This window comes from Sycon ciliatum, chromosome 5 (genome assembly GCF_964019385.1).
Source record: "Sycon ciliatum chromosome 5, ocSycCili1.1, whole genome shotgun sequence".
Classification (NCBI taxonomy): domain Eukaryota; kingdom Metazoa; phylum Porifera; class Calcarea; order Leucosolenida; family Sycettidae; genus Sycon; species Sycon ciliatum.
This window is the reverse complement of record NC_088647.1, coordinates 28,522,470-28,545,630: the sequence shown is the minus strand read 5'-3', so window position 1 is coordinate 28,545,630 and position 23,161 is coordinate 28,522,470. Positions and strand designations below refer to the sequence as shown.

The window sequence follows — 23,161 nt, the reverse complement described above, 5'->3', positions numbered from 1 at the left end:
TTCTTGCTCTGTTCATTAATATGGTTAAACTTCACCTAGGGTTCCCAGTAAAAAGGCAGTAGCCTGTTGAGACTCCCCTAGTAAAATAATAAAAACTACTACTACTAGCTACCATCATTATTGTAGTGATGATAACGTTACTGTTGTGCAACTGTAAAAACTCAAAACCTGAGGTAAAACATGGACCTGGCACCAACATTTGATTACTATGTATGTATTTATTGTAGCACAGACACTGTTTGGTTTGTGACATGATGTATAGACATGATGTTTAAGAGTGTAACTTCACATCAGCCTATACACTCTTCCACTGAAAAGGACAAGTAACAGGCGAACATGGCCAACATGCACTTGCATAACGTACACATTCATTTCTGATTGGATGAATATTTTCCTGCCCGACCCTGTCCAGTGTATATTCCGATAGATGGGTTGTCAATACCAGTAAAGTCTCATGCACACTAGACATGCAAAAAAGAAACAATATAATTCCAGATCTACATGTAGATGTTGCAATTTCAGTGGATATAATTGAAGAAGGTGGCTACTCCAAACTTTGGATCTCGGCTCTTGCCAGAGAGCAACACACTTTGCAGTGCTCTCAGAGCACAGATTACAGTAACGTTCTGAAGCTCAGCTGATACAGGGGGAATTCCCAGGAACACTGCATATAGCAGAGGGTGGCGCTTTCTTACAGATTGTCTGAGTCAAACATTTCACTTGCTGATCATGGGCTCTAGACGGCAGTCATGAGTCAGTCAAGTGTCAAGTCAATCAGAATGAAGTGTAAGCACCAAAATTTGGAACAACCACCTACAAAGACCTGTCACAACGATATGAAGCAGAACTTGCTATTGCTTCCATTGCTGCTGCTGCTGCTGCTGCTGCTGCTGTAGTAGTTTGAGTAGTAGTAGTAGTTGTTGTCGTAGTTGTTGTTGTTGTTGTTGTTGTTGTTGTTGTTGTTGTTGTTGCTGCTGCTGCTGCTGCTGTTGTTGTTGTTGTTGTTGTTGTTGTTGTTGTTGTTGTTGTTGTTGTTGTTGTTGTTGTTGTTGTTGTTGTTGTTGTTGTTGTTGTTGTTGTTGTTGTTGTTGTTGTTGTTGTTGTTATTGTTGTTGTTGTCGCTGTCGTCTCTGTCGTCATCATCGTTGTTGCCGTCGTTGTCATTGCGGTTGTTGTCGTATTTGGCATCATTGTTGACGTTGTTGCCAGCTGAACATGATAACATACCTGGATGCGCTGGTTGTACTGCTCAGCAATAAACAACCTGTTGTGGTACACTGTGATGCTTCTTGGAAATTGAAATTGGCCTTGACCACTACCTTCTGTTCCAAATGCATATCCTGTCTCACCACTGCATGGCACAACCTGTACAGTACCAGTGTACATAGAAGAATATACACCTGTGAGTTGTTGTCTGATGATCGATTGAAACCGTGAAACTCAGAGTTACAGCTTAAACGCTTTTGATTTCTCTCAAGTGTGTGTGTAAACCTGTGAGATATGTAATTCATTTGCAGACAACTTACAACTAGATTTGGTGGTTGGGCTGTGACAGAGCTTTATGAAGCTTTCTAAAACACAAACATGTAGTGATGTACCGATATGCCAATGGAACCCACATGCATGTTCATACATAAACGCTCTCACGCACGCACACGCACACGCACACGCACACACACACACACACATCTACACACACACACACACACACACACACACAAATGCTTGCACATACATACACACACGCGCGCGCACGCACGCACACACACACACATAAACAAACATAAATGCTTGCACATACACGCACACACTACACACACACACACACACACACACACACACACACCTGCTCGCACATACACACAGTGCACACGCACAACACACACACACACACACAATCGTGTACACACCCTCAAGCCCCCACACACAAACTGAAGCCAAATGGACCCGCCCACCCACACTCAAACGGCTCCACCCACCCATGTCACAACAATGCCCCCAACCTGCATACCAATGCGCTCGTCCTGTTACGTGCTCATTTCCAAAGCTTGAAGGGCAAGGGATTCAAAGGCATCTTGAGATGATGGATTGGCTATCGATCCATCCAACGGCAGATAACTATTACTGAAATCGACTTAATTCTGGATGGACTTCGGGAAATTATTCCCCTTAGAGGCTCACCGCAAATGTGTGAGTGGTTTAGGACAAGGTGCAGGAAAGGGTTTAACAGCACTTACCTCCCCCCCTCCCCTCCCCCCCCCCGTGAACGTAATACTGTAATACATGTATAGTAGATGGCAACACATGCAGTCACAATCTGGCTTTAGAGTACCCACCAACAGAACTAGCTGACACACCCATCAAACATGCACTCACCCTCCACCCCCCCCCCCCCTCCCAACACACACAAACAAATGCACGCTTGCCAATGCATAATTATGTTACAATCGACTTCCATCCTAAAATTATCAACTGGGATTGTTCTGTGTTAAGAGTATATGATTGACCTGCTGTTACATGATTGAAAACAGTCCCACAACTTGATGTTGAACAGTGATATAGGCTAGTTCTATCTTTATGTATACCACAGTACACTGTTAGTGGGTAGGAGAGGGATTTTACACAATACAACTGTACATGTACAGTGTGTACTGTCTGGTTATTACCTGAACCCGATGGTTCCCTGCATCAGCCACTGCAAGGCACTGGCCCAGTGCGCTGTGGTTCACTAGGACAACACCAGTTGGGTTTTTGAACTCGCCAATTCCTGATCCACGCCTTCCTATGGTGCGGAACTCTGAGAAGTCTTTGTCAGTGATCTGCAGAGGAGGCGTGGAGATGGACAGGAGAAATCAAGATGATTTAGAAATGGCAAAGAACTTCGTCAAATTCTTCGTACCAGTTTTCGAGAAGAAAAAAGTATAATTAACGCTATAAGCAGTATTAGTGCCAGAGACATTACCCGCAAGTGAATACGTTTAGAGGTATAGGTGCGTAATTCCAGAATAGATTTCCTGCTGCAGTCATCAGTGTAGTTTACGGAACTACCTTAGGGAACTACTTACAAGTAAGGGTAAGCTGTTAATAAACAAAGGTTTAGTAATCGCGTGGTGATACAATAGACACATAAGAGTTGCTGATAAATGTGATAAAATTACGTAAAAAGGCTAGTAAACGAGGTGGTGATTATACATGACAAAGTGTAGAAAGAAACACTCGTATAAGGCTACTTCAAAGTAGTATATTCGTACGTGTGTGTGTGTGTGTGTGTGTGTGTGTGTGTGTGTGTGTGTTAGTGTGTGTGTGTGTCAGATCCATAGCTGCTGGAGATGGCTCTCTCGAACATGGTCCCGCTCGTCGTTCTATATTGTCGGCCCCGTAAGGGGACACGTGACCGTAATGGCAGTGTTTACCAGGACCAGGACCAGGTGTGTGTGTGTGTATGTGTATGTGTATGTGTATGTGTGTGTGTGTATGTGTGTGTGTGTTCAGGTGTGTGTGTGTGTGTGTTCAGATGTGTTCAGGTGTGTGCGTGTGTGTGTGTGTGCATGTGTGTGTGTTTGTGTTCAGGTGTGCTTGTGCGTGTGTTCAGGTGTGTGTGTGTGTGTGTTTGGGGGGGGGGGGGCTGTGCATGCTCACAGGTGTGCCTGTGTATTTGGCCTCGACTGTCACTCTCAGCAAGATAAAAAATTAATTACTTGTGGTTGGTGGGCACATCACACCATCTGACAACCGTAACATTATTGTTGTGAAAGGTAAGGCAATGGAGAGTTTGCAATGGTAAGGCAATGGAGAATTGCACCGGCGCAATGTTGAAGCACACCATACCTTTTGCAAACTGTGATGTGTTTTGTCCACAAAACCTGTCCCTGTGCACCAAATGACATCTAAACTTTTCCTGTATAGCTTCCATCCTACTGTATAGTACTGAGTGCTGGACTCCGCTGAAAGCAGACCTTGAAACCAGGCATTTCAACATGTTTTGGCCAGCATTGCCCTGAGGGGCTAGGTCACCTTGCCACAATGCCAAACCTCCCAGATTTCAAATCAACTCCTGTTTGGACAGCTGCCCAATACTTGTTTGAGATGTGGATCAAGTAAAAAAAACAGGTGATGGGATGCAGCTGCTCATGACCTCATACTGCCGCTAGGGATATCCCCATCTCCTGTCGGTCTGAGACGGCTGATGGCAGAATATAGTGGTTTACGACGGTCATGAATTGGGCTTCTCCACACTCACTGACATCACCAACAATGGCGATAGTCTGCTTCATTGTTCTGTTGATGATTCTTCTCCAAACTCTGCTATCTTGCTTGCCGCACATGTCTGGAGGGGCAACACATTTCTATCTCCTTGCAATGTGGCTCAATCCTGTGTTCTACCTGGTATCTGCTCTATAAGCCTTTCGTCGCTTATGGTCATGAAATGTCACAAGTTGGCAGTGTGTGTGTGGTTCTATACGCACTTGAGAGGGAATGCATGTATGCAGGTATGCACAGGTTTTTGAGTGTGTATTCTGCGGGTGAGTGGTTGAGCGTGTGTGGGTGTATGTTAGTGTAAGCGTGTGTTTGGGTGTTAACGTGTGTGGGCCAATGTATGAAGAGGAGAGAGTGTGTGAAATACCAGTGATGCTGAACAAAAAATACAGGTTTTGCTCGCAACATGAGCCATTAGTTAGTAAGTGCTCATCATTGCAGCAAGAAAACCATTTCAATAAAATTGTATTACAAAGAGGTATTTACTTCTGTATGGGTTATAATGTGGGTATCCAATGACAACATAGTTTGTGTAAAATGTACATGTATGTGTAATTGTATGTTGTTGATTACTCAGGGGTCGTCTGTAAACACATGTACAGTCGTCCCTCTCTAATCCGGCACTTTATAAACCAGCACCCTCTATAAACCAGCACAATTTTCAGTAGCCAAATGTCCTCTTCATGCACATTGCAGCAGTAAATCAGATTTGTTAATCCAGCACCCTCCCTAATCCAGCAGATTTCCGTGGCACAAATGGTGCCGGATTATAGAGGGACCACTGTATTTACTTAGAGACGTCTAACAGGCGTTTGTGGTGGGTTCGCCTGCAAGGCATTTCTAAAATATAAATTTTGGAGTGCATGCATACCATACCGTGTGTGTACATGTACATGATGTAGCACTGCTACAGCTAGTACAGGTAGGCGTTGAGATGCACTACACTGCACTACACGCATCACGGCAGAGTAGACAGGGACACATACACAGCCATACTCTGTACTTCCAGAAACATGCGCTTGCATGCAGTGCCAGGCAGCTACCAGCAGACTTGTAGGTGTGAAACAGGATCCTTGGGCTTGGTTTCAGGTTCAGGTGCACATGTAGCCCATGACAGTATGACTCAGGTGCACTTGCTTTACATGTACATGTGGCCCTACAGGATTTGGTTCGTTATAAATGAAAACGCTGCTGTAACTTCGCTATAAAGGGTCAAATTTTGTATGGTTTCAAACAGGGACATGGACAAGGGTTCGCTATAACACGAAATTCGTTAATATGCGAATTCGTTATAAGTGGAGTCGACTGTACTGTATATGTGTTCATAGCATGGTGTTTATTATGAGTGGTATTACCTGCATTTGGGGGGGGGAGGCTTGCGGGGGGTGGGTGGGTCAAGAACGAAACGCCTATTGGATGTCTCTAAGTAAATACATGAATTTACAGACGCCCCCCCCCCTCCCCCACCGTGTTCCGGTTTTCTCTTTTGTGTCTCTGGGCCTATTTGAAGTTTTTCTGAGCAGCTGGCTTTACTGCATTGTTGATCAATTTTGCACGTAAAAGAGGCTACTGTTTACATGTAATCCTTACAACATGATTGGAACACCAAGACTATACCTGTAGTCGGTTGTTGCCAGCCTCAGCAATGATCACTCGTTCATCATCTGTTACATGCACAGCTGATGGGTAGCTGAACTCTCCACAGTTTGTACCCTCCTGACCAGTCGTCTGCTTGAACTGGCCATCAACACCGTGTATCTAAGTGTATTGACAAAAAGGAATACAATTTACAAATTTTAACACAACCATGCACCCATACATAGCCCAGATCCAAACATACATGACTTGTAGTAAACATTTGGTTGCAGTTCTATAGTGTGAATCCATATCTAGCGAAAAGCTCGTCCAAAACTATAAAGTCACACCTACACACCCAATGTGCTGTCGGCCACCCCATTCCACTTGCACATCACCACCACAGTTGAGATGCTGACTTTTCAGACCCTCCACATAGCTTTTTGGTCCAACATGGTGACAGAGCTCATCAGTGGAGGTTGTTGATAATGGTTGATTAAGATACAATGAGTGATTGATGTTGTATAGGCGAAAACTTTCACAATTTCACACTTCCTCTCTAGTGTGGCATGCCCTAGCAAACAAAGGGGTTAGGTGATAAAGGACAGTTTTAACAGATGTGACAATACCAGTGTCCAGTGTTTGGACATTCAGCACTCGTATGTATGAGTGGCTATTGGCTACTAGTAGCACCTCTCTTTGTTTGTTGATTTTGCACCAATTCTAGAACTGCAGACGACCTGAAAGCATGCCCCAGTAATGCACACTTGCACTATCTGTTATCACCTATAGCCTCAGTGTCCTATGGCATGCCACACTTCGATGTAGAAAGCGCACAATTGTGACTGTTTTACAATCTTATAATATTATCCCTTCACCCGGATCATCCACTATTACCAACCACCACTGATGGGCTCTGTTGGAGCAAAGCAGCTGCCTTCAGGGTCTGAGATATCAATATCACAATGGAAATGTCCTCGTTGCGGTGGTGATGTGCAATTGGAATGGCTCGGCCAAGAAAATATTAACGAGTGGGGGTGTCACAGGTATTCAAAGTCTTTTGTGATGTACAATGATCACCTTTCTCAAGTTTCATAGTTTAGAAAAACTGATCACGTCTGAAGAGAAATGACATTCTGCTCATATCAACTTCTCAGCTCTTGTGTTCACTGGGCTTACAGGATAACTGGATGGTGCAATAACGGAAAATTTAGAATGTTGAAGAATTCATCCAAGGGATTGTCTACTACTGTTTCAGACAGTCTTGAGCATCTTCAACCTGACCAATTGGGATCCTTATTTTTCAATTCAACTAATGCACACACAGACCCTCCCCAGCAGGTCATCTATCAGAGTGACATTTACATACAAACTGTGCTTGTCGGTTAGCATTGTACTGTGAGTTCAGTTACCTTTATTCTGTGGTTGCTGCGGTCACAGATGATCAGGTCACCAGCTTTGTTGGATGCTAGTCCACAAGGGCCTTTAAACTGATCTCTCCCACTGCCATATCTACCAAATGAGTACCTTGATTTGTGGATCTGTGTGTAATCACGCTGCAATACAGGAGAGCAGTAAGAACAACAGCAATCAACACTAGGACAATAGAGGGAGAAAGTAGTGATGTCAAACCTGGCTGGGTGGTCATACACTTCATACTTCGATTTCAAATTTTCATTGACCTCATGTTTTGTATAAGGAGTAGATGATGGGATACATCACCCTAAGGTGGGGGAACACATTTCTGACTACAGTATACAACCCTACAAAAATTGATAAAAAGTGGTAGCGCTATCAATCCTCCAGAATGTCCATGACAAGGCAGTTTCAAGCGCTACCATGACCACAACTCAACGTTGAGGCAACAACAATGGAGTCGGCAGCAAAGGGAACAAAGGAAAGGACTAAACTAATATCATTTGTAGCATAACTAGTCATACATACTCATGGTTTTGCCCTGCATAGTGAATCTCTGACTTGAACACACACCAGTGTTATGTACATGTAAACTATACTCAACTTATGCATGATGACGTCATACACGTACCACTACACACCCAGTCATGCAGGGTAACAGACTGCAGTGGGAGAAATTGTATACATGTACACCGTCGCATAAACTTGTACTTGTAAAAGTAAGCCTTTCAAAAGTAGACCAACCTTCCTTGGTGGAGATGCAGCTACTACTGCTGCCGCTGCTGCTACTACTGCTGCCGCTGCTGATGATTGTGACGGTGACAACGTGTTTCTGGGCAAGGTAGTCTGATCTGAGGCTGACCCTTGTCTGGGCACTCTAGTTGGTGTTTGAGCTGAGGAAGCGCTGGATGACATCATCGGTGGTGCTGCAGAAGATGCACTGCGTGGTGATGGAGAGGACTGGGGAATAGAGTCACGGCTGTGTGAGGTAGTCGCCGTCAGACGTTGAGTACTGGCACTAGACGACTGTCTGGAGGCACGTGACTCCAGGGCAGCAAAGCGTGAGTCCACTGCAGCCGAGCGTGAATCGACTGCAGCCAAGCGTGTATTGACTGCAGTCAAGCGTGAATCCACGGTGGAGTTGAGTGAAGTGAGAGTTGATGAGTGGGCACTGAGGTTAGTGTCGATGGTGGAAACTCTCTCCGTCAACGCATCCATGCCGTTCACTTTCTCTTCCACAGCTGTCACCCGGGTGATGATTGCCTGCTGTTGTGAGGAAATCGTTTGCAGTTGAGTCAGAATGTCTGCAAATTGACTCAAATAGCGATCTGCGGACTAGACAAACACGTAAAAAATAACACGATCCACAGACACCCACATACACATGCACACACATATTCACACACAAACACACACATGCACACACTCACACATATTCACACACAAACACACACATGCACACACGCCAACATATTCACACACAAACACACACATGCACACGCATACACAGACACACACACACACACACACACACACACACACTATGGATTATTATGCTCTGCGTGCACCCAATTGAAGCATTTCTACCTATGGATCTCAGAAAACAAAAAAAATCCCGTGGTGTGTAGTACAACGAGACAATTTCACAAATCCAAAAGAAAGCATTCAATTATTTTGCAAGGAAGAATTCAAAATTGACGGAGTGGAGCAGTAATCTCTGTATATTGAGTAGTACTAACTGGTCACTGCTATTATGGATTTAGGAGTCTTGTCCGTAATTATCGAAAAATTAAAAATCCGTCCCCGTTAAAAATTGTCTCTAACCCACCCACCCACCCCATTTTTCCCATTAATATTTTGATTTTTCCCAATGCCCAGCAATAAAAAAAGAACTGCTGACCCCAGGGTCACTGACTGCACCTGCGTCAGGTACATTGTACTAGTAGCTACTGTGCTAGTTTGTTTTGTTTCTGGTTTTTGTTTGTTTTTTGTTTTAGTAGGTCTACCAACGGCCATGCACGTCCTACAACTACATGTTCATCATACTGGTGTTTGCGACATTACGAGTACAGTCAGTACACTGCAAAGCCAGTGCAACAACTGTATGAAAGTCACTCAAGTAAAAAAGGGTTTATGCAAATTGGACTCGGACAAATCTAAAAATTAAATTCTTCCAGCACTCCTGACCACCCAACCCCTTTTGTATAAGGACGGAATTTTTAATTTTTTTATTACGGACGACCCTTTAAGGCTCTGACCCTCTGCTTTACGTCTTCATGTTACCATTCTGGATAAGGGACCTATACAAATCTATAACAACCCCCCCCCCCCCAGTTGATTACATAATTTCACTGGGCTATACTATGCATACTGCAGATGCATACTACTGCTATGTACACGTCACATGGCTTATGTCATGGGAACAGCCAGTCACCAGCCAGCATGTGATTGTGAGGCCTGTGTTTTTCAATACAATCATCTTGCACACGTCAGTGTTTTGCCTTGTTGAAGTGTAACAGTCCAGACAGGGTGCGCCGCCTCCACTGATATATCAGCACCCTTATCATGTGTAATATAATGTCATGCTGCACAGCCAGCTAAGACTTAGGGGGCGTTCGAATTGTCTTCATCAACTGTTCGAACAAATTTTTAAAAGAGATTAATTGAGTTGTCCCATTAGAACGGTTTCTTTCAATTTAGAGTTTTTCAGGGGAATTGTCTTGGCGATGATGACGTCCGATCAGATCGACCATCTCCACGTACTACGTGACGTGAACTCTTCGCAACTAATCTACCCCTCCCATCGGATGAGGTTGTGGAGTTTCGAGGAGTTCGTTTTTCTGAAGAGGCCAATAAGGCCCACCTCTTCAGAAAAACGAATCTCCTGGAAAAGTCAAAGAGTGACAATTCGAACGCGCTCTGAGAGTATGAGTGTGTACTTAGGCAAAGCCAGGTCTAATGTATGCTCTGTTAGCTGCACCATTCAGGCATGCATCAGCCAGTATTTCCCATTTACATGTACACATTGCATGTATACCCAGCTAGGCTGTATGCTAACAGTACAGCACAGTGAGTACAAAGTCATGTTATACTATGTGAATACATCCTTACCATAGAGGGAAGTGAGATCTGCAGTAAGTGCATGTGAACATCAGCTGATGTTGGTCTAGATCCAGGATCATCATGCAGACACGACACGATTAGAGAATGTAGTGGGTGATCCGAGCCCAGTCGATCCAGATCTGCTTTGCGTCGGCGACCCTCCGGAACTGATCTCCGCGTTCCATTCTCCAGCAGAACAGTAGCTTCAGTTGGGGAAGGCGGTCGTCCCACAAGCAGCGATAGCATCACCACTCCTAGAGAAAACACATCCAGTTTTTCGTCGTATGTTGTGCCCACTTGCAGGCTCTCTGGCGGCATATAATAAGGCGTACCGGGGCACCGTGTCAGAGTTGTCAAGTCTGCACCTTGACCACCGTGAAGAGAGCGGGCCAAACCTACATCAGCTATCTTGGCTCTCCCTGCCGTGATCAAGATGTTGTGGGGTTTCAAATCGCGATGCAAAATGTTCTTGCCGTGTAGAAAGCGCAAACCTTCCGCCGTGTCGACAAGATACTGAAGGCTTTGCGCGAATGGCTCTCTTGGAACAACTCCAATTCGATCACCAAGCGAACCGGCCATCAGTTCTACCACTATACACGGAGATTGATTGGGAGCAATGCCGATCCCGAGCAGTCGCACAATTCTTTCATGCTGCAGTCGCCGCATGACTAGGCACTCAGTGCCGAATCGCTGCAGAAGAGCTGCACGCCCGACATTGCCCTGTTGGAGTAAAATACTATGTAAGACCTTCACAGCAACATTGAGACCCTCCAACTCACTTGTATACACAGTGGCATCCGAGCCACGGCCTATCTCGGGTTTGTTCAGGTCAACTTGGACGCATCCCAGCCAAATTGAGTCTGGGACACCAAGTATCTCTTGGAGCTGAGTCTCAAAGTTGAACCTTGCCATTGCATTATAATAGTGTAACACACAATCGTCTTGCTCTCGCAACTGAGTGTGTGTTTGCGAGTGTTCAGCACCTTGTTATGGCGTTAGACGTACACTGCATTGAGTGTATGTGTGTGTGTGTGTGTGTGTGTGTGTGTGTGTGTGTGTGTGTGTGTGTGTGTGTGTGTGTGTGTGTGTGTGTGTGTGTGTGTGTGTGTAGTCTGTAGACTACAGACTGAAGTTTAGTCCCGTTCCGCACTGGGGTATGCATTCCCGTTCTCACCTCCCTGTTTGCAGTCTACAAATACAATATCATGTACAGGTGCAGACATGAAGAGCTAGCTGTCTCTCGCCTCAACAGTTGGTGAACGTTTTGATCGCAATCGGCCACCGGTACCGCAAAAGGCGCAGCCGCGTGCCGAAAACGCCCGTTCGTAAGCATTTCGGAAAGCGATCCTCCAGTAGGCAGTAGATCTACCCAGTGCAGTCTAGTACCGCATAAAAATGAAGCTGTCATGGATCGTGGACAGCTAGCTTGCCTGGCTAGCTGGGCGGCCGACCACAAACTGACTGGCGAGTGGGGAGTGGGCAGATACATGTATGCCTGTACATCTGTTGACGTCATCAAACAAAACAAATCCACAATACAGGGAACGAAACCATGGAAACTGTTGGTTGCTCCCTAGTCAGATCCTTAGCCTGAAGATCGTGCTATCCACTGAGTCTGTCAGTGTCAGGGAACTCTCACTGACTTGGCTTGACACTCGACGCCAGTTGACGGCTTGACGACTGCCATCCAAGGCACACGCCATACCCATGGAGCCTTCGAGCGGGCAAAGGTGCAAGAAAGCACCAGTCCCTGTTCAATGCACAGTGTTTCGTGGAATTTATCTCTCATCAGGTGAGCTTGAGTAGGCTGAGAAAGACTGCGCTTGAAGACCACTACATGTACTTGTCTTTCATCGTGCTCTCCAGGCCATAACATCATCAAGGAATCAAACAAACTTTACCAGGTGTTGCGAATCCAGCGCTAATCAATCCAAAGATACCTCGCGAGTTACTAGAGAGGTTGCGTACAATGAAATTTCGACCGGCCGGGTTCGAGTAACGAAAGTTGCTCCGAAGATCCGTCCAAACTTGACCGAAACAGAGCAGATCTACGAAAATACTTTTCGTTACCTGGAGTACTAAAATTCTGATATTTTACAACTCCCTGTCTGACTCTTCGCACCCGCGCGGCCGCCGCGTCGACCCACTACGAAAAAGTTCACGCGTTCAAGTGTGCGCCACCTCACGGTTTACGAATACATGTATTCGTTAGCTTTTTTCGTTAAAAATACTCGTTACGTCTAGGCACCGGCGGATTATGCCGGCATGATTATTGGCATAATTTGGTGGTTGAAAATTTGGAGCATAATTTGGCATCCTTTCGGAGGTAGGAGCATAACTACATGATTGTATCACAGTTCTAGTATGTAGGCAACAATGCACCTGATCAGTGCTGGTGGTCTGCATTGCAAAGGGTTCGGAGGTCATGCAGATAGTGTTTTCAATGAAAAGCAGGGTAGAAATCATGGAAATACATCATCAGTTTGTGTGCTCGAACTCGCTACGTCTTCTCAAAGTTCTTTCTCACCCTGATATATTGGCAGTCTTCTGACGAGCCAGGAGATGTTGAATTAATAATAATAATGATACAGTTCATGTCAGGGAAGATGCGAGTGAATCAGCCTTTATCAGGTATCCCGGGCCGGACGAGATAGTGATGGGTAGTCCGCAAAACTCCGCGTACATGTACACTATGCTTGTTACGAAGTCATGACGTCTGGATCTTAGCAGCTATGACTGTGCAGGCTATGGGTATTGCTCTAATAATTCAACAAATTGAGGTATTGTTGATGTTCGGTATTGATGGAAGTAGAGCTGGAGCTCCGGGAGAGATGAGCTGATTATTAGAATTCGCAGGGTTAGGGTGACATCGGTTGGACGAGTATGACGATTACGAAGACAGTTGAACATGACAGTTTTCAAAGGTAAGGAAAACTCTTTCAAAGCAAAAGAAGTCAACTAATGAATAGAATACTGTAGTGTTCACGTGTTCCTACGCGCTGTGGCATTCCTTGGCCACTCCAGACATTCATGATGCATGTAGTAGTAGTAGTACATCGTGATGTTATGCATGTAGCATGTGCCGTTTCCCGCGCGCGCGTGAAACGGACTTGGCGGTTTTTAGTTGCTGTGCATGGTTTGACTCGGGACTCTTGTTGTTTTGGACTGAAGAAGAAACTATAATACATTGGCGCTGCGAGCTATTTCGTTCCTCCGCGGCGAGCATGGGTGACCGACCACCCGCCATTCCGCCCCCTGGACCTTTTCCTATTTATGTCTCCCTCTACGATGCTGCCACGCGCTGGCCCGCCTGGACACGGAGTGTTGCAAACCACCAGTTCTCAATTGGGAAAGGCCTTCGCGCTTATGGCATTGTATTCGTTGAAATGTTGTATTTCGACTCCGCCGTACCGCTGATGTTGCTGCATGGCACACGCTATATGCGTTGTGTGCGTTTTGCTGTATACGCTGTTATGTCCAGTTTTATATGCTTATGTTTTGCATGTACGCTGTTTTTGCATGCTATAAATAGCTGGTGTTATTAGTGTTCATTGTTAATTATTCGATGAAGTGAAATATACTGTGTGAAGGAAAAGAGTTGTCCTCGTGCCGTGTGGTCGTACGATCCTGACAATTTAGAGAATCTCAGAGGGTTCATAACATTTGGCGACCACGCCAGGATAGGAGCGAGCATGGCAGAGCAACTACACAATTTGGAAGCCAGCTTTATCGACAATGGAGAGCGGTTAGGATTAGAAGGCGAGTTGTTGAAGGTACATGTGGAGCAGAGGCTCCAACAGTACCAAGAGCGTGAGGAGCGCAGTGCCAGACGGCGAGAGGAGGCGCTCCGCACCGAGTTTGACAAAACACTAAAGGAGATTAACGAGCGCATCGCCAATGCGCATGAGGGTGATGGTAAAGCCGCGATGGGGGGGTACAGAGGAAGCTCCCAGTAACAGCGGGGGGCGTCAACCGTTGATGAAAATCCCCTCATATGATGGAACGCAGCCATTGGAGCGTTATCTTGACCTGTTCGAGGACATCTGTTCCAAGAACGAGTTCGAAGAAAGCGAATGGCTGCTGCGACTGCGCATCGCGCTAGCGGGTAGCAAAGCGGAGAGGATATGTATTGGATGCAATAATTACGAGGAAGCGAAGCGAGAGTTGCTCGCCTCGCTCGGAAAGACTCCGGATAAAGCGTGGAAGACATTGCTGACAGGCAAGCAGCGGTCAGATGAGTCGTTTCATCAATACGTTGTCCGTGTTTGCCGAGAGGTAGAGGTGTGGGCCACACTCGCTATGACAGAAGATGGCGAGGTGGACACCAAGTATAGCGCCGATATAGGAAAAATGTCCCCGGTGCTGCAAGCAATGGCAAAGCAGGTAATCTTGGAGCAATGCGGACCTGAGATGAAGACGTACCTGGTCGAACGGCAGTGCTACGGGATGTCACTGCGCCAGGTACAGGAGCACGGCGCGTCTTACCAGGTCGCGCACGGACGACAGGGTGATACTGCCAGGAAGCCAGTAGAACGATCCGTGCCAAGGCCCACGGCGTCGGCACAGTGCATGGCGATATCGGTTGCAAATGCAGAGAAGCAGCTAAAGTCGCTGCCACTGGAAGGGAGAAAGGGTTTTCTGCAGCGAGAGAGACTCTGCTGGAACTGCCTTAAGTATGGCCATATGGCCAGAGAATGTCGGTCAGGCTCGAGATGCACGAAATGCCAGAGGAAACACCACCTGCTAATACATGAGGTGTTGGATAGAGCAGGTTACAGCCGGGAGAAACCGACTGAGATAGTTACGGAGAAGAATGTTGGGTCGTGCTGTCTACACTCGCCAAGTGTGCGGCTGATGACCGGAGTGGCACGAGTTGAGGGAAGAACTCGAAACGCGAAGGTTCGCGTGTTCCTGGACTCGGGTGCTGAGGCGTCATTCGTGACTGCAGCGTTGGTGTCAGCAATCGATGCAGAACACGTTGGGGTTGAAAATGTAGAGGTGAAGCCGTTCGGCGCGGAACCAACCCAACAGCGCATGGATAAGTACGCCATCACGATCCAGGGTAGCTCCGCTAGCATTCGGGTACGCGCGTTCGTGAAACCAAGGCTTGAGATGGACCTGAAGTGCGCAAGTCCGCAGACCATTGCCCAGTGGCACAGTTGGGGAGTAGAGCTGAGTGACAAGCCTCAACAAGGGACATCAGACGAAATACATATGCTGATTGGTGCAGACTATATCAACGCGGTACTGCACAGCAAGAAGGAAGTTAATGGTGAGACGGTGTGGGACACAGAGATTGGTAATGTATTATCTGGTCCAGCGTCTGCACCAAGTCGAAACAGTCAGCCGGTGACCGTGTCATGTGTCACAGCCCACATTGAACAACTATGGCAGTTGGATGAACCTCCAGAACAACATCAGCACCTGCCATCTTTCCCGCTATGTCGCCAGGGCAGCGGGTACCAAGTGGGTCTCTTGTGGCGAAATGAGCGTCGCCCAACGGATAACTTTGCTCAAGCTAGAGTCATCGCAACGCGGCTTCTTGAAAAGCTGAAGAGGAATGGGAAGCGTGCGCTCTATGATGATGTGCTGATCAGGGAGTACCGCGAGCTTGGAGCAATTGAGCTGGAGCCATGTCAGAGCGATGCCGGGTACTATGTACCGCATCATGGTGTATTCCGCGAGCACGCTGCAACCACAAAGTTAAGAGTGGTGTTCAATGCCTCGGCGACGGCTCCAGATGGCAAGTCGTTGAACGACAAGGTGGACCCTGGACCGTCGCTATTGCCGAGTCTCGCAGGTATGCTATTACGGTTCCGTGAATATAAGAGCGCGCTGCAAGCAGACATCCGAAAGGCTTTCTTCATGGTCGCGGTTAATCCCGAAGACCGTCCGTACCTGCGTTTCTTGTGGCCCGGTCGAAGCGACAGCGATGAACTGTTAACCTGGAGGCTAACGAAACTTCCATTTGGCGTAAACTGCTCGCCATACATGCTTACTGCGGTGATTCAGCATCACTTGAAGGAGCTACGGGCGTTGTCTGCACCCAAAGAGCGAGATCGTATTGATCTCTTGCTCACGAGTTTCTACGTTGACGATTTGGTCTCTAGTGTGTCAAATGCGTCGGAAGCCAAGGAGATGCAAGAGTTCAGCGTGCGTGTGCTTACGGATGCTGGCATGGAGTTACGCAAGTGGCGAGGCAACGAAATCCCGTGCGATCCAGAGGCCGGAGATAAAGTCCTCGGTCTGAAATGGAAAACCAGTGATGACTTGCTCAGCATAGCAGCGCTAGGCGAGTTCGATAGGCCGTCTGTTTGGACCCGGCGATCCCTCCTCAAGTGTGTTGCATCAGTGTTTGATCCGCTAGGTCTAGCAGCACCGGCAGTTGTGCCGGGAAAGATACTGCTACAGCAAGCCTGGAAAGTCGGAGGCGACTGGGATGATAAGTTGCCTGATGGCATCACAGGCGCATGTGCGCAATGGTGGGGAGAGTTGGCCGAAGTGGTGAGCATTGACATACCACGTTGGATTTGCTGCAATCTTGACACGCCGATTGCGCTTCATGCCCTCGCCGATGCCAGGGAGAAAGCGTTTGGATGTTGTTTGTATGCAGTCGTCAATGGACAGTCGCACTTGGTATTTGCCAAGGCCAAAGTGGCACCCGTGTCTCCGCCCACGTTAGCCCGCCTTGAGTTACAAGCAGTATGTCTAGCGGCTCGCTACGCTGAGTTTGTGGTGAAGGAGCTGCGTGTGACCGTCACGCAAGTCTATGGCTGGACTGACAGTCTCACTACTGTTCATTGGATCAGTAATCCATCGTATAAATGGAAAACATTTGTGGCTAACCACGTCAGTCAAGTCCAAGAGATATCGAAGAAGGTCGGCATTGTGTGGAACCATTGCCCGGGCCTTCACAACCCAGCAGATTTACCGTCGCGTGGCAGTAGTGCACAGCAGATCCGTAGTCCGTTCTGGAGGGGCGGACCAACCTGGATCACGGAGCCCAATGACTGGCCCACCGCATCCTCAACCGCAGCTACAGATGAGTCCAGTGTAGAAGTACGAGTGTCAGCCACCACCTGTAGCCGAGAATCTGATAAGGAATGGTGGCTCCGATTTAGTAAGTGGTCCAGGGCACAGGGCATGGTGACTCGGATGTTGCAGTGGAAGCACACTGAGCCTCGTGCTGAACTCTATTTTGCAGCAGACAACGTTTTTAACCGCATCGTTCAAGCCGCATGTTTCGCTGAGGATCTTGAGCTGATCAAGCAAGGTCAACCAGTGAAGCCCGGGTCGAAGGTGTATCAGCTTGCACCGTTTCTGGATGAGCATGGAGTGCTCAGAGCCGGGGGACGACTTCAGCACAGCGAGTTGGCGTATGGAGCCAAGCACCCAGTCCTGTTAGGCAAACATCATCTGACCGAGTTGCTGTTGGAGAAAAAGCATGTTGAAAGGATGCACCAAGGTGTAGAAGGAGTCTTGTCGTTCATCCGTCAGAAATTCTGGATTATCGGTGGTCGACGAGCGCTACGCAACATTACTCAGCGATGTGTTACATGCCGCCGCTACAAGGCTAAGGCTGCCTCAGAAGTCTGCCCGCCGCTGCCAGAAGACCGAGTTGTTCACGAGAGGCCGTTCGCAACTACCGGCATCGACTATGCTGGTCCGTTGTACGTGCGCCGTGGTGAGTCATCTCCGAAGGTATGGATAGCATTGTTTGTGTGTGCCACCACCAGAGCAGTTCACTTGCAGGTGGTCGATAGTTTAAGTACCGAGTCATTCTTGATGGCATTTCGGAAGTTTGTCGCGAGACGTAGTTTGCCGTCTCGGATCAGGTCGGACAACGCTACAACGTTCAAGGCGGCATCTGGCAAACTGAGTGTGCCATGGATGTTCAATCCTCCAGCTGCACCATGGCATGGAGGCTTCTATGAGCGAATGGTTGGTACAGTGAAGAGTGCCTTGAAAAAGGTAATGGGAACAGCGTTTCTGAAGGTCCAGGAGCTTGAGACCCTCTTGTATGAGGTTGAAGCAGTGGTGAATAGTCGTCCGCTAACTTATGTGTCTGATAGCCTGGATGAGCCACCAGTAACCCCTGCAATGATGATGGGTGACCTCTGGATGTCGTCAGAGAAGTCAGCAGGTACCCTGGACGCTGCGCAGATGTCATCGAGATTGCGTTACCTCAGTCGGACACTGGAGCATGTCAAGAATCGTTGGGAGGTGGAGTACCTAAGTCAGTTGAACAAACACCAACAGACCATGTCGCGCCCTTTAGCTGTGGGTGATGTTGTCTTTGTTCTCGATGATACCAAGCGCAAACAGTTCTGGCGTTTGGGACGGATCATCGAGTTATTCCCTGGTCGAGATGGTAAGCGTCGTGTTGCCAAGGTTAAGTTGAGTACCAGTACCCTGTTGAGGCCGATCCAAAGGTTAGTGCCGTTAGAAGTATCGTCACAGGACGTGGCTCCTGGGCCTGCAGATACCGCTCAACCTGCTATCGTCCCTCAGCAGCCAGCGTATGAACCGTCAGCACCGTTACCACCACCACGGCAGCAGGAGATGACGCGTTCTGGGCACATAGTCAGAGCCCCGGATCGTTTTTGACTTGTGTGTATTGTTGTACGGCGGTGAGAAGCCCTTTGGTGGGGAGAATGTTGCAAACCACCAGTTCTCAATTGGGAAAGGCCTTCGCGCTTATGGCATTGTATTCGTTGAAATGTTGTATTTCGACTCCGCCGTACCGCTGATGTTGCTGCATGGCACACGCTATATGCGTTGTGTGCGTTTTGCTGTATACGCTGTTATGTCCAGTTTTATATGCTTATGTTTTGCATGTACGCTGTTTTTGCATGCTATAAGGTGTTATTAGTGTTCATTGTTAATTATTCGATGAAGTGAAATATACTGTGTGAAGGAAAAGAGTTGTCCTCGTGCCGTGTGGTCGTACGATCCTGACAATTTAGAGAATCTCAGAGGGTTCATAACACGGAGTTTCAAACTTTATTTTGCTGCGTCCAAAATTGGCGATGACGACCAACAGCGTGGGCTACTCCAGTACCTGGGAGGAGACGACATCCAGCAACTCGTGCCCACTCTCAGCAACACAGGGGCAACATTCGACGACCTCGCCAAAGCATTGCAGGACGAGTTCGATAAACACCAAAACAAAACGCTCCTCAGGTTCAATTTCCGTCAGCTTCGTCAACAGCCGAACGAGACTATGTAGGGTTTCTGTTGTCGTTTGGGCGACCACGTGAAACGCAGCGGCTTCCCGGATACGGCCGCGGAGAAATTGGCTGTCTTGGACCAGCTGATTATCGGCTGCAAGTCCGACGCCCTTCGGCGAAAACTGCTGGAGATCGATGGCCTCGACTCCGACAAAGCTCTGAAAGCAGCCCGCGCGTATGAGGCCAGCATCACCCATGTACTCGCCATCAAGGACGCCTCTCTAGGCTCTTCAGTGGCTTCACAGCAGGACGCCCACGTCGCTTCCCTGGCGTCAGCAGCACCCCAGCCTGCCCATGTGGATGCCCTCTCGGGGTCACAGCGCCACGGCTACGCAGCTGCACGCCAGCCCCAAGCCCAGTGTCCACAGTCTACCTCATCCGGTCTGACCTGCTACCGGTGTGGAAAGCCAGGCCATGCCACATGTGACGCTGCCAAGGGCCAGTTCTGTAGCCGCTGTGGCAAGCCAAACCATTTCGCTGCGGCATGCCGCGCCTCGGACTCCGCCATCCAGGCCCGCACGTTCAGGGAACGCCGTCCCCACCAACACTCTGACCAGCACGCTGTCAACAGCGGCCACCATGCCATTCATTCTTTAGAGATCTGCGCAGAGCTGTTTTCTACCGACTCTCCGCCTCGCCCATCTACGGCACCCTGCCGTGAGGATGCCCGGCGCATCGTGCACGTCAACGGCGTACCCCTGACTGTCTTGGTGGATAGTGGTGCCAGTCACAATATCATCAATACTGATGACCTGGCAAAGGTTGCCCCTGGTGCAGCACTTCAGAAAACGGATGTGCAAATCTTTGCTTACGGCTCAACTTCACCTCTTCCTCTTCTGGGTAGCATCACCCTCTGTGTTTCCTCCGCTACCATGAGTTCGACGGCAACATTCCTCGTTGTCGCACACGCGCCACGTACCGCTGCTATCGTTGGCCGCGAGACCGCCATGCGTTTTGGCCTCATCCAGCTGGTCTACAGCATCGAAAGTCCGCAACTGCCAGACGACCTTGCTGAGTACCACGACCGCTTTCAGGGCCTCGGCTGCATCAACGACGTAGAAGCCCGTATCTACGTAGATGGCAACGCCCGCCCTGTCGCTCACGCATCATCCAAAGTTGTTGTTGTTGTTGTTGTGTTTATTTTAATTCGCAAACCAAACGGGCAGATCTGCCCAATGAAAAGGTGGCGAATGCAGATAGAAAGCAGTAATAAATGAAATTGGGGACTGATGTAATTAGGATAGAGGTGGAGAAAAACTAAGCCAGCTGATCATCAAACAGGACGTCTGGTACTCTAGGTACTAAGGCCAGTAAGTGTGTGCGGGATCATGCTGGCGCGGAACTGGCGGAGCGTGGAGATGGCACGTATATCGCTGGGTAATGTGTTCCACAGCTGGGCAAAGTGGCTGTCCACCTCCAGGAGGACGCACTCGCTGAGCTCCATGAGCAGCTCGCATTGGATGTCATCGAGCCTGCCACTGGCCCTACCCCATGGGTTTTCCGAATGGTGGTCGTGCCGAAGCGCAAGGGCAAAGTGCGTCTCATGCAGGATTTCCGTGATGTCAACGCCGTTGCGGGCACGGGAACGCCATCCCATCCCCACGCTCGAGGAGATTACTTCCGACATGCCAGGGGCCACCGTGTTCACCGAGTTGGATATGAACAAGGCCTTCCACCAGATCTCACTGGCCGAGTCATCCCGTCTTTTCACCGTGTTCCACACGCCCCTCGGCCTAATGCGGTGCAAGCGACTCGCCATGGGGTTGGCTTCAGCGTCTGAGATCCTCCAGCGGACCATGGACCGTGTCCTCGCGGGTCTCCCAGGTGTTCGCAGCGTGCACGACAATATATTCATCTACGGCGAGACGGCCCAAGTCCATGATGAGCGCCTGCACGCCTGCCTGCAACGCCTACGTGCCCACAATGTTACCCTCAACCTGGCGAAGTGCCAGTTTCGCCAAACCCGCCTGGCCTTCATGTCGACTATCTACAGTCGCCGGGGCACTCAGGCTGCACCACACCACAAAGAGAGCATTGCTGTTTTCGCCACACCCAAGTCAGCTTCCGATATCAAGAGTTTCCTGGGTTTGGCGACATTCATGCGCCATTACATCCCCGACATGGCCACCAAGACGGCACCCCTGCGGAAACTCCTTGGCAAGGGTCAGCAGTGGGATTGGTCACCCGAGGCTCAGGCAGCATTCGACGCCATCAAAGCCGACATAGCAGCTGATCGGGCCCTCGCCTACTTCGACCGTACCAAACACACTCACCTTTACGTCGATGCCTCACCCGTTGGCCTTGGCGCCATCCTCTGCCAGTCTCCTGAAGCAGTCGTCCAGGGTCACTCCGAGCTGAAACCAGTCGCATTCGCAAGCCGCAGCCTGACCCCCACTGAGCAGCGTTATTCGCAAACGGAACGCGAAGCCCTCGGTGTGAAGTACGGCTGGTTGCGCTTCTCCCATTTCCTCAGCGGCGACCCCGGCTTCACGGTCCACACCGACCACAAGCCCCTTCTACAGCTGCTTCACCCGTCTTCACGACCTCCACCCCGCATTGAACGGATGGCTCTCAAGGTCCAAGACCTCCACTTCAAGCTGGTGTATGAACCTGGCCCTACCAACCCAGCAGACGTCTTGAGTCGTCACCCTCAGCCACATCCTCCCCTGCCGAATGTTGGTGAAGAGGAGGACACCGCCTATATCAATGCCATCGCGCAGTCCTCTGTTCCCAACGCCCTCCTCTTGTCCGACATCCAAGGCGCCACTCAAGCAGACTCAACGCTCCAGGTCGTGCTGCTGTCACTGCAGACGGGCATGTGGGACGACAAGGCAGTGAACATCCGCCCTTTCTACACGCAAAGGCATGAACTCTCCGCCGCCGACGGTATCCTGCTCAAGGACCATCGTCTGGTGATTCCACTGTCTCTCCGAGAGCGGACACTTCAACTGGCCCACTCCGGCCACCAAGGCATGACACGGAACAAGCAACGACTGTACACGAAAGTCTGGTGGCCTGGCATGACGTCCGCTGCGGAATCCCTCTGCCGCCCATGCCTCTCCTGTCAGGCAAACACGCCAACAGGCCCATACAGGCCGGAATCCACGCCGACCCCACCATCGACGGCGCCATGGCAACGGGTGTTTGTCGACCTGTATGGCCCCTTGCCAGGCGGAAGCACACTCTTGGTTGCGGTGGACCAACTGAGTCGCTACCCAGTCACTCACGTGTTCAACTCCACTCCCGCTACAGCTGGCGTACTTGCAGTGCTCCGCAGTGCGTTCGCATCATTCGGCCTGCCAGAAGAAGTGGTCTCTGACAACGGCCCCCAGTTCCGCTCGGCGGAGTTCAACCGTTTCCTGGCCCAGATGGGCATCGCTCACCGTTGCACGCCTCCTCTCTGGCCCCAAGCCAATGGTGCAGTGGAGCGGATGAACCGCACGATCGGCAAGGTCCTTCGTGCTGCCCAACTGGATGGCCGAGATTTGCGTGCTGCACTTGACGAGTGGCTACTCGCATACCGCACCACTCCCCACCCCGCCACAGGCCTGCCGCCAGCTACCATCATGTTCGGCCGCAGC

General features: G+C 49.2%; 1 protein-coding gene across 1 annotated transcript; it reads right to left on the bottom strand.

Annotated features, from left to right (window-relative positions):
* Positions 1 to 295: 295 nt before the first annotated feature.
* On the bottom strand, positions 296 to 11,262 carry LOC135816959 (serine/threonine-protein kinase pkn3-like). The gene is made up of 7 exons (XM_065330063.1): positions 10,360 to 11,262; positions 7,993 to 8,583; positions 7,245 to 7,388; positions 5,875 to 6,015; positions 2,667 to 2,819; positions 1,228 to 1,365; positions 296 to 310 (listed from the first exon to the last, which is right to left on the bottom strand). The coding sequence occupies exons 1-7, from the start codon at positions 11,260 to 11,262 to the stop codon at positions 296 to 298; spliced, it is 2,085 nt and encodes a 694-aa protein (XP_065186135.1).
* Between the last annotated feature and the right edge of the window lie 11,899 nt (positions 11,263 to 23,161).

What these genes read in the sequence shown, in the direction of transcription:
- LOC135816959 (XM_065330063.1), bottom strand. Translation starts at nt 11,262, where the DNA reads ATGGCAAGGTTCAACTTTGAGACTCAGCTCCAAGAGATACTTGGTGTC. An exon ending in CTGCATCTCCACCAAGGAAG is followed by an intron (nt 7,389 to 7,992) that starts GTTGGTCTACTT and finishes CCTGTATTGCAG; the next exon opens with CGTGATTACACACAGATCCA. An exon ending in CAGGGAACCATCGGGTTCAG is followed by an intron (nt 1,366 to 2,666) that starts GTAATAACCAGA and finishes GGTACTGTACAG; the next exon opens with GTTGTGCCATGCAGTGGTGA.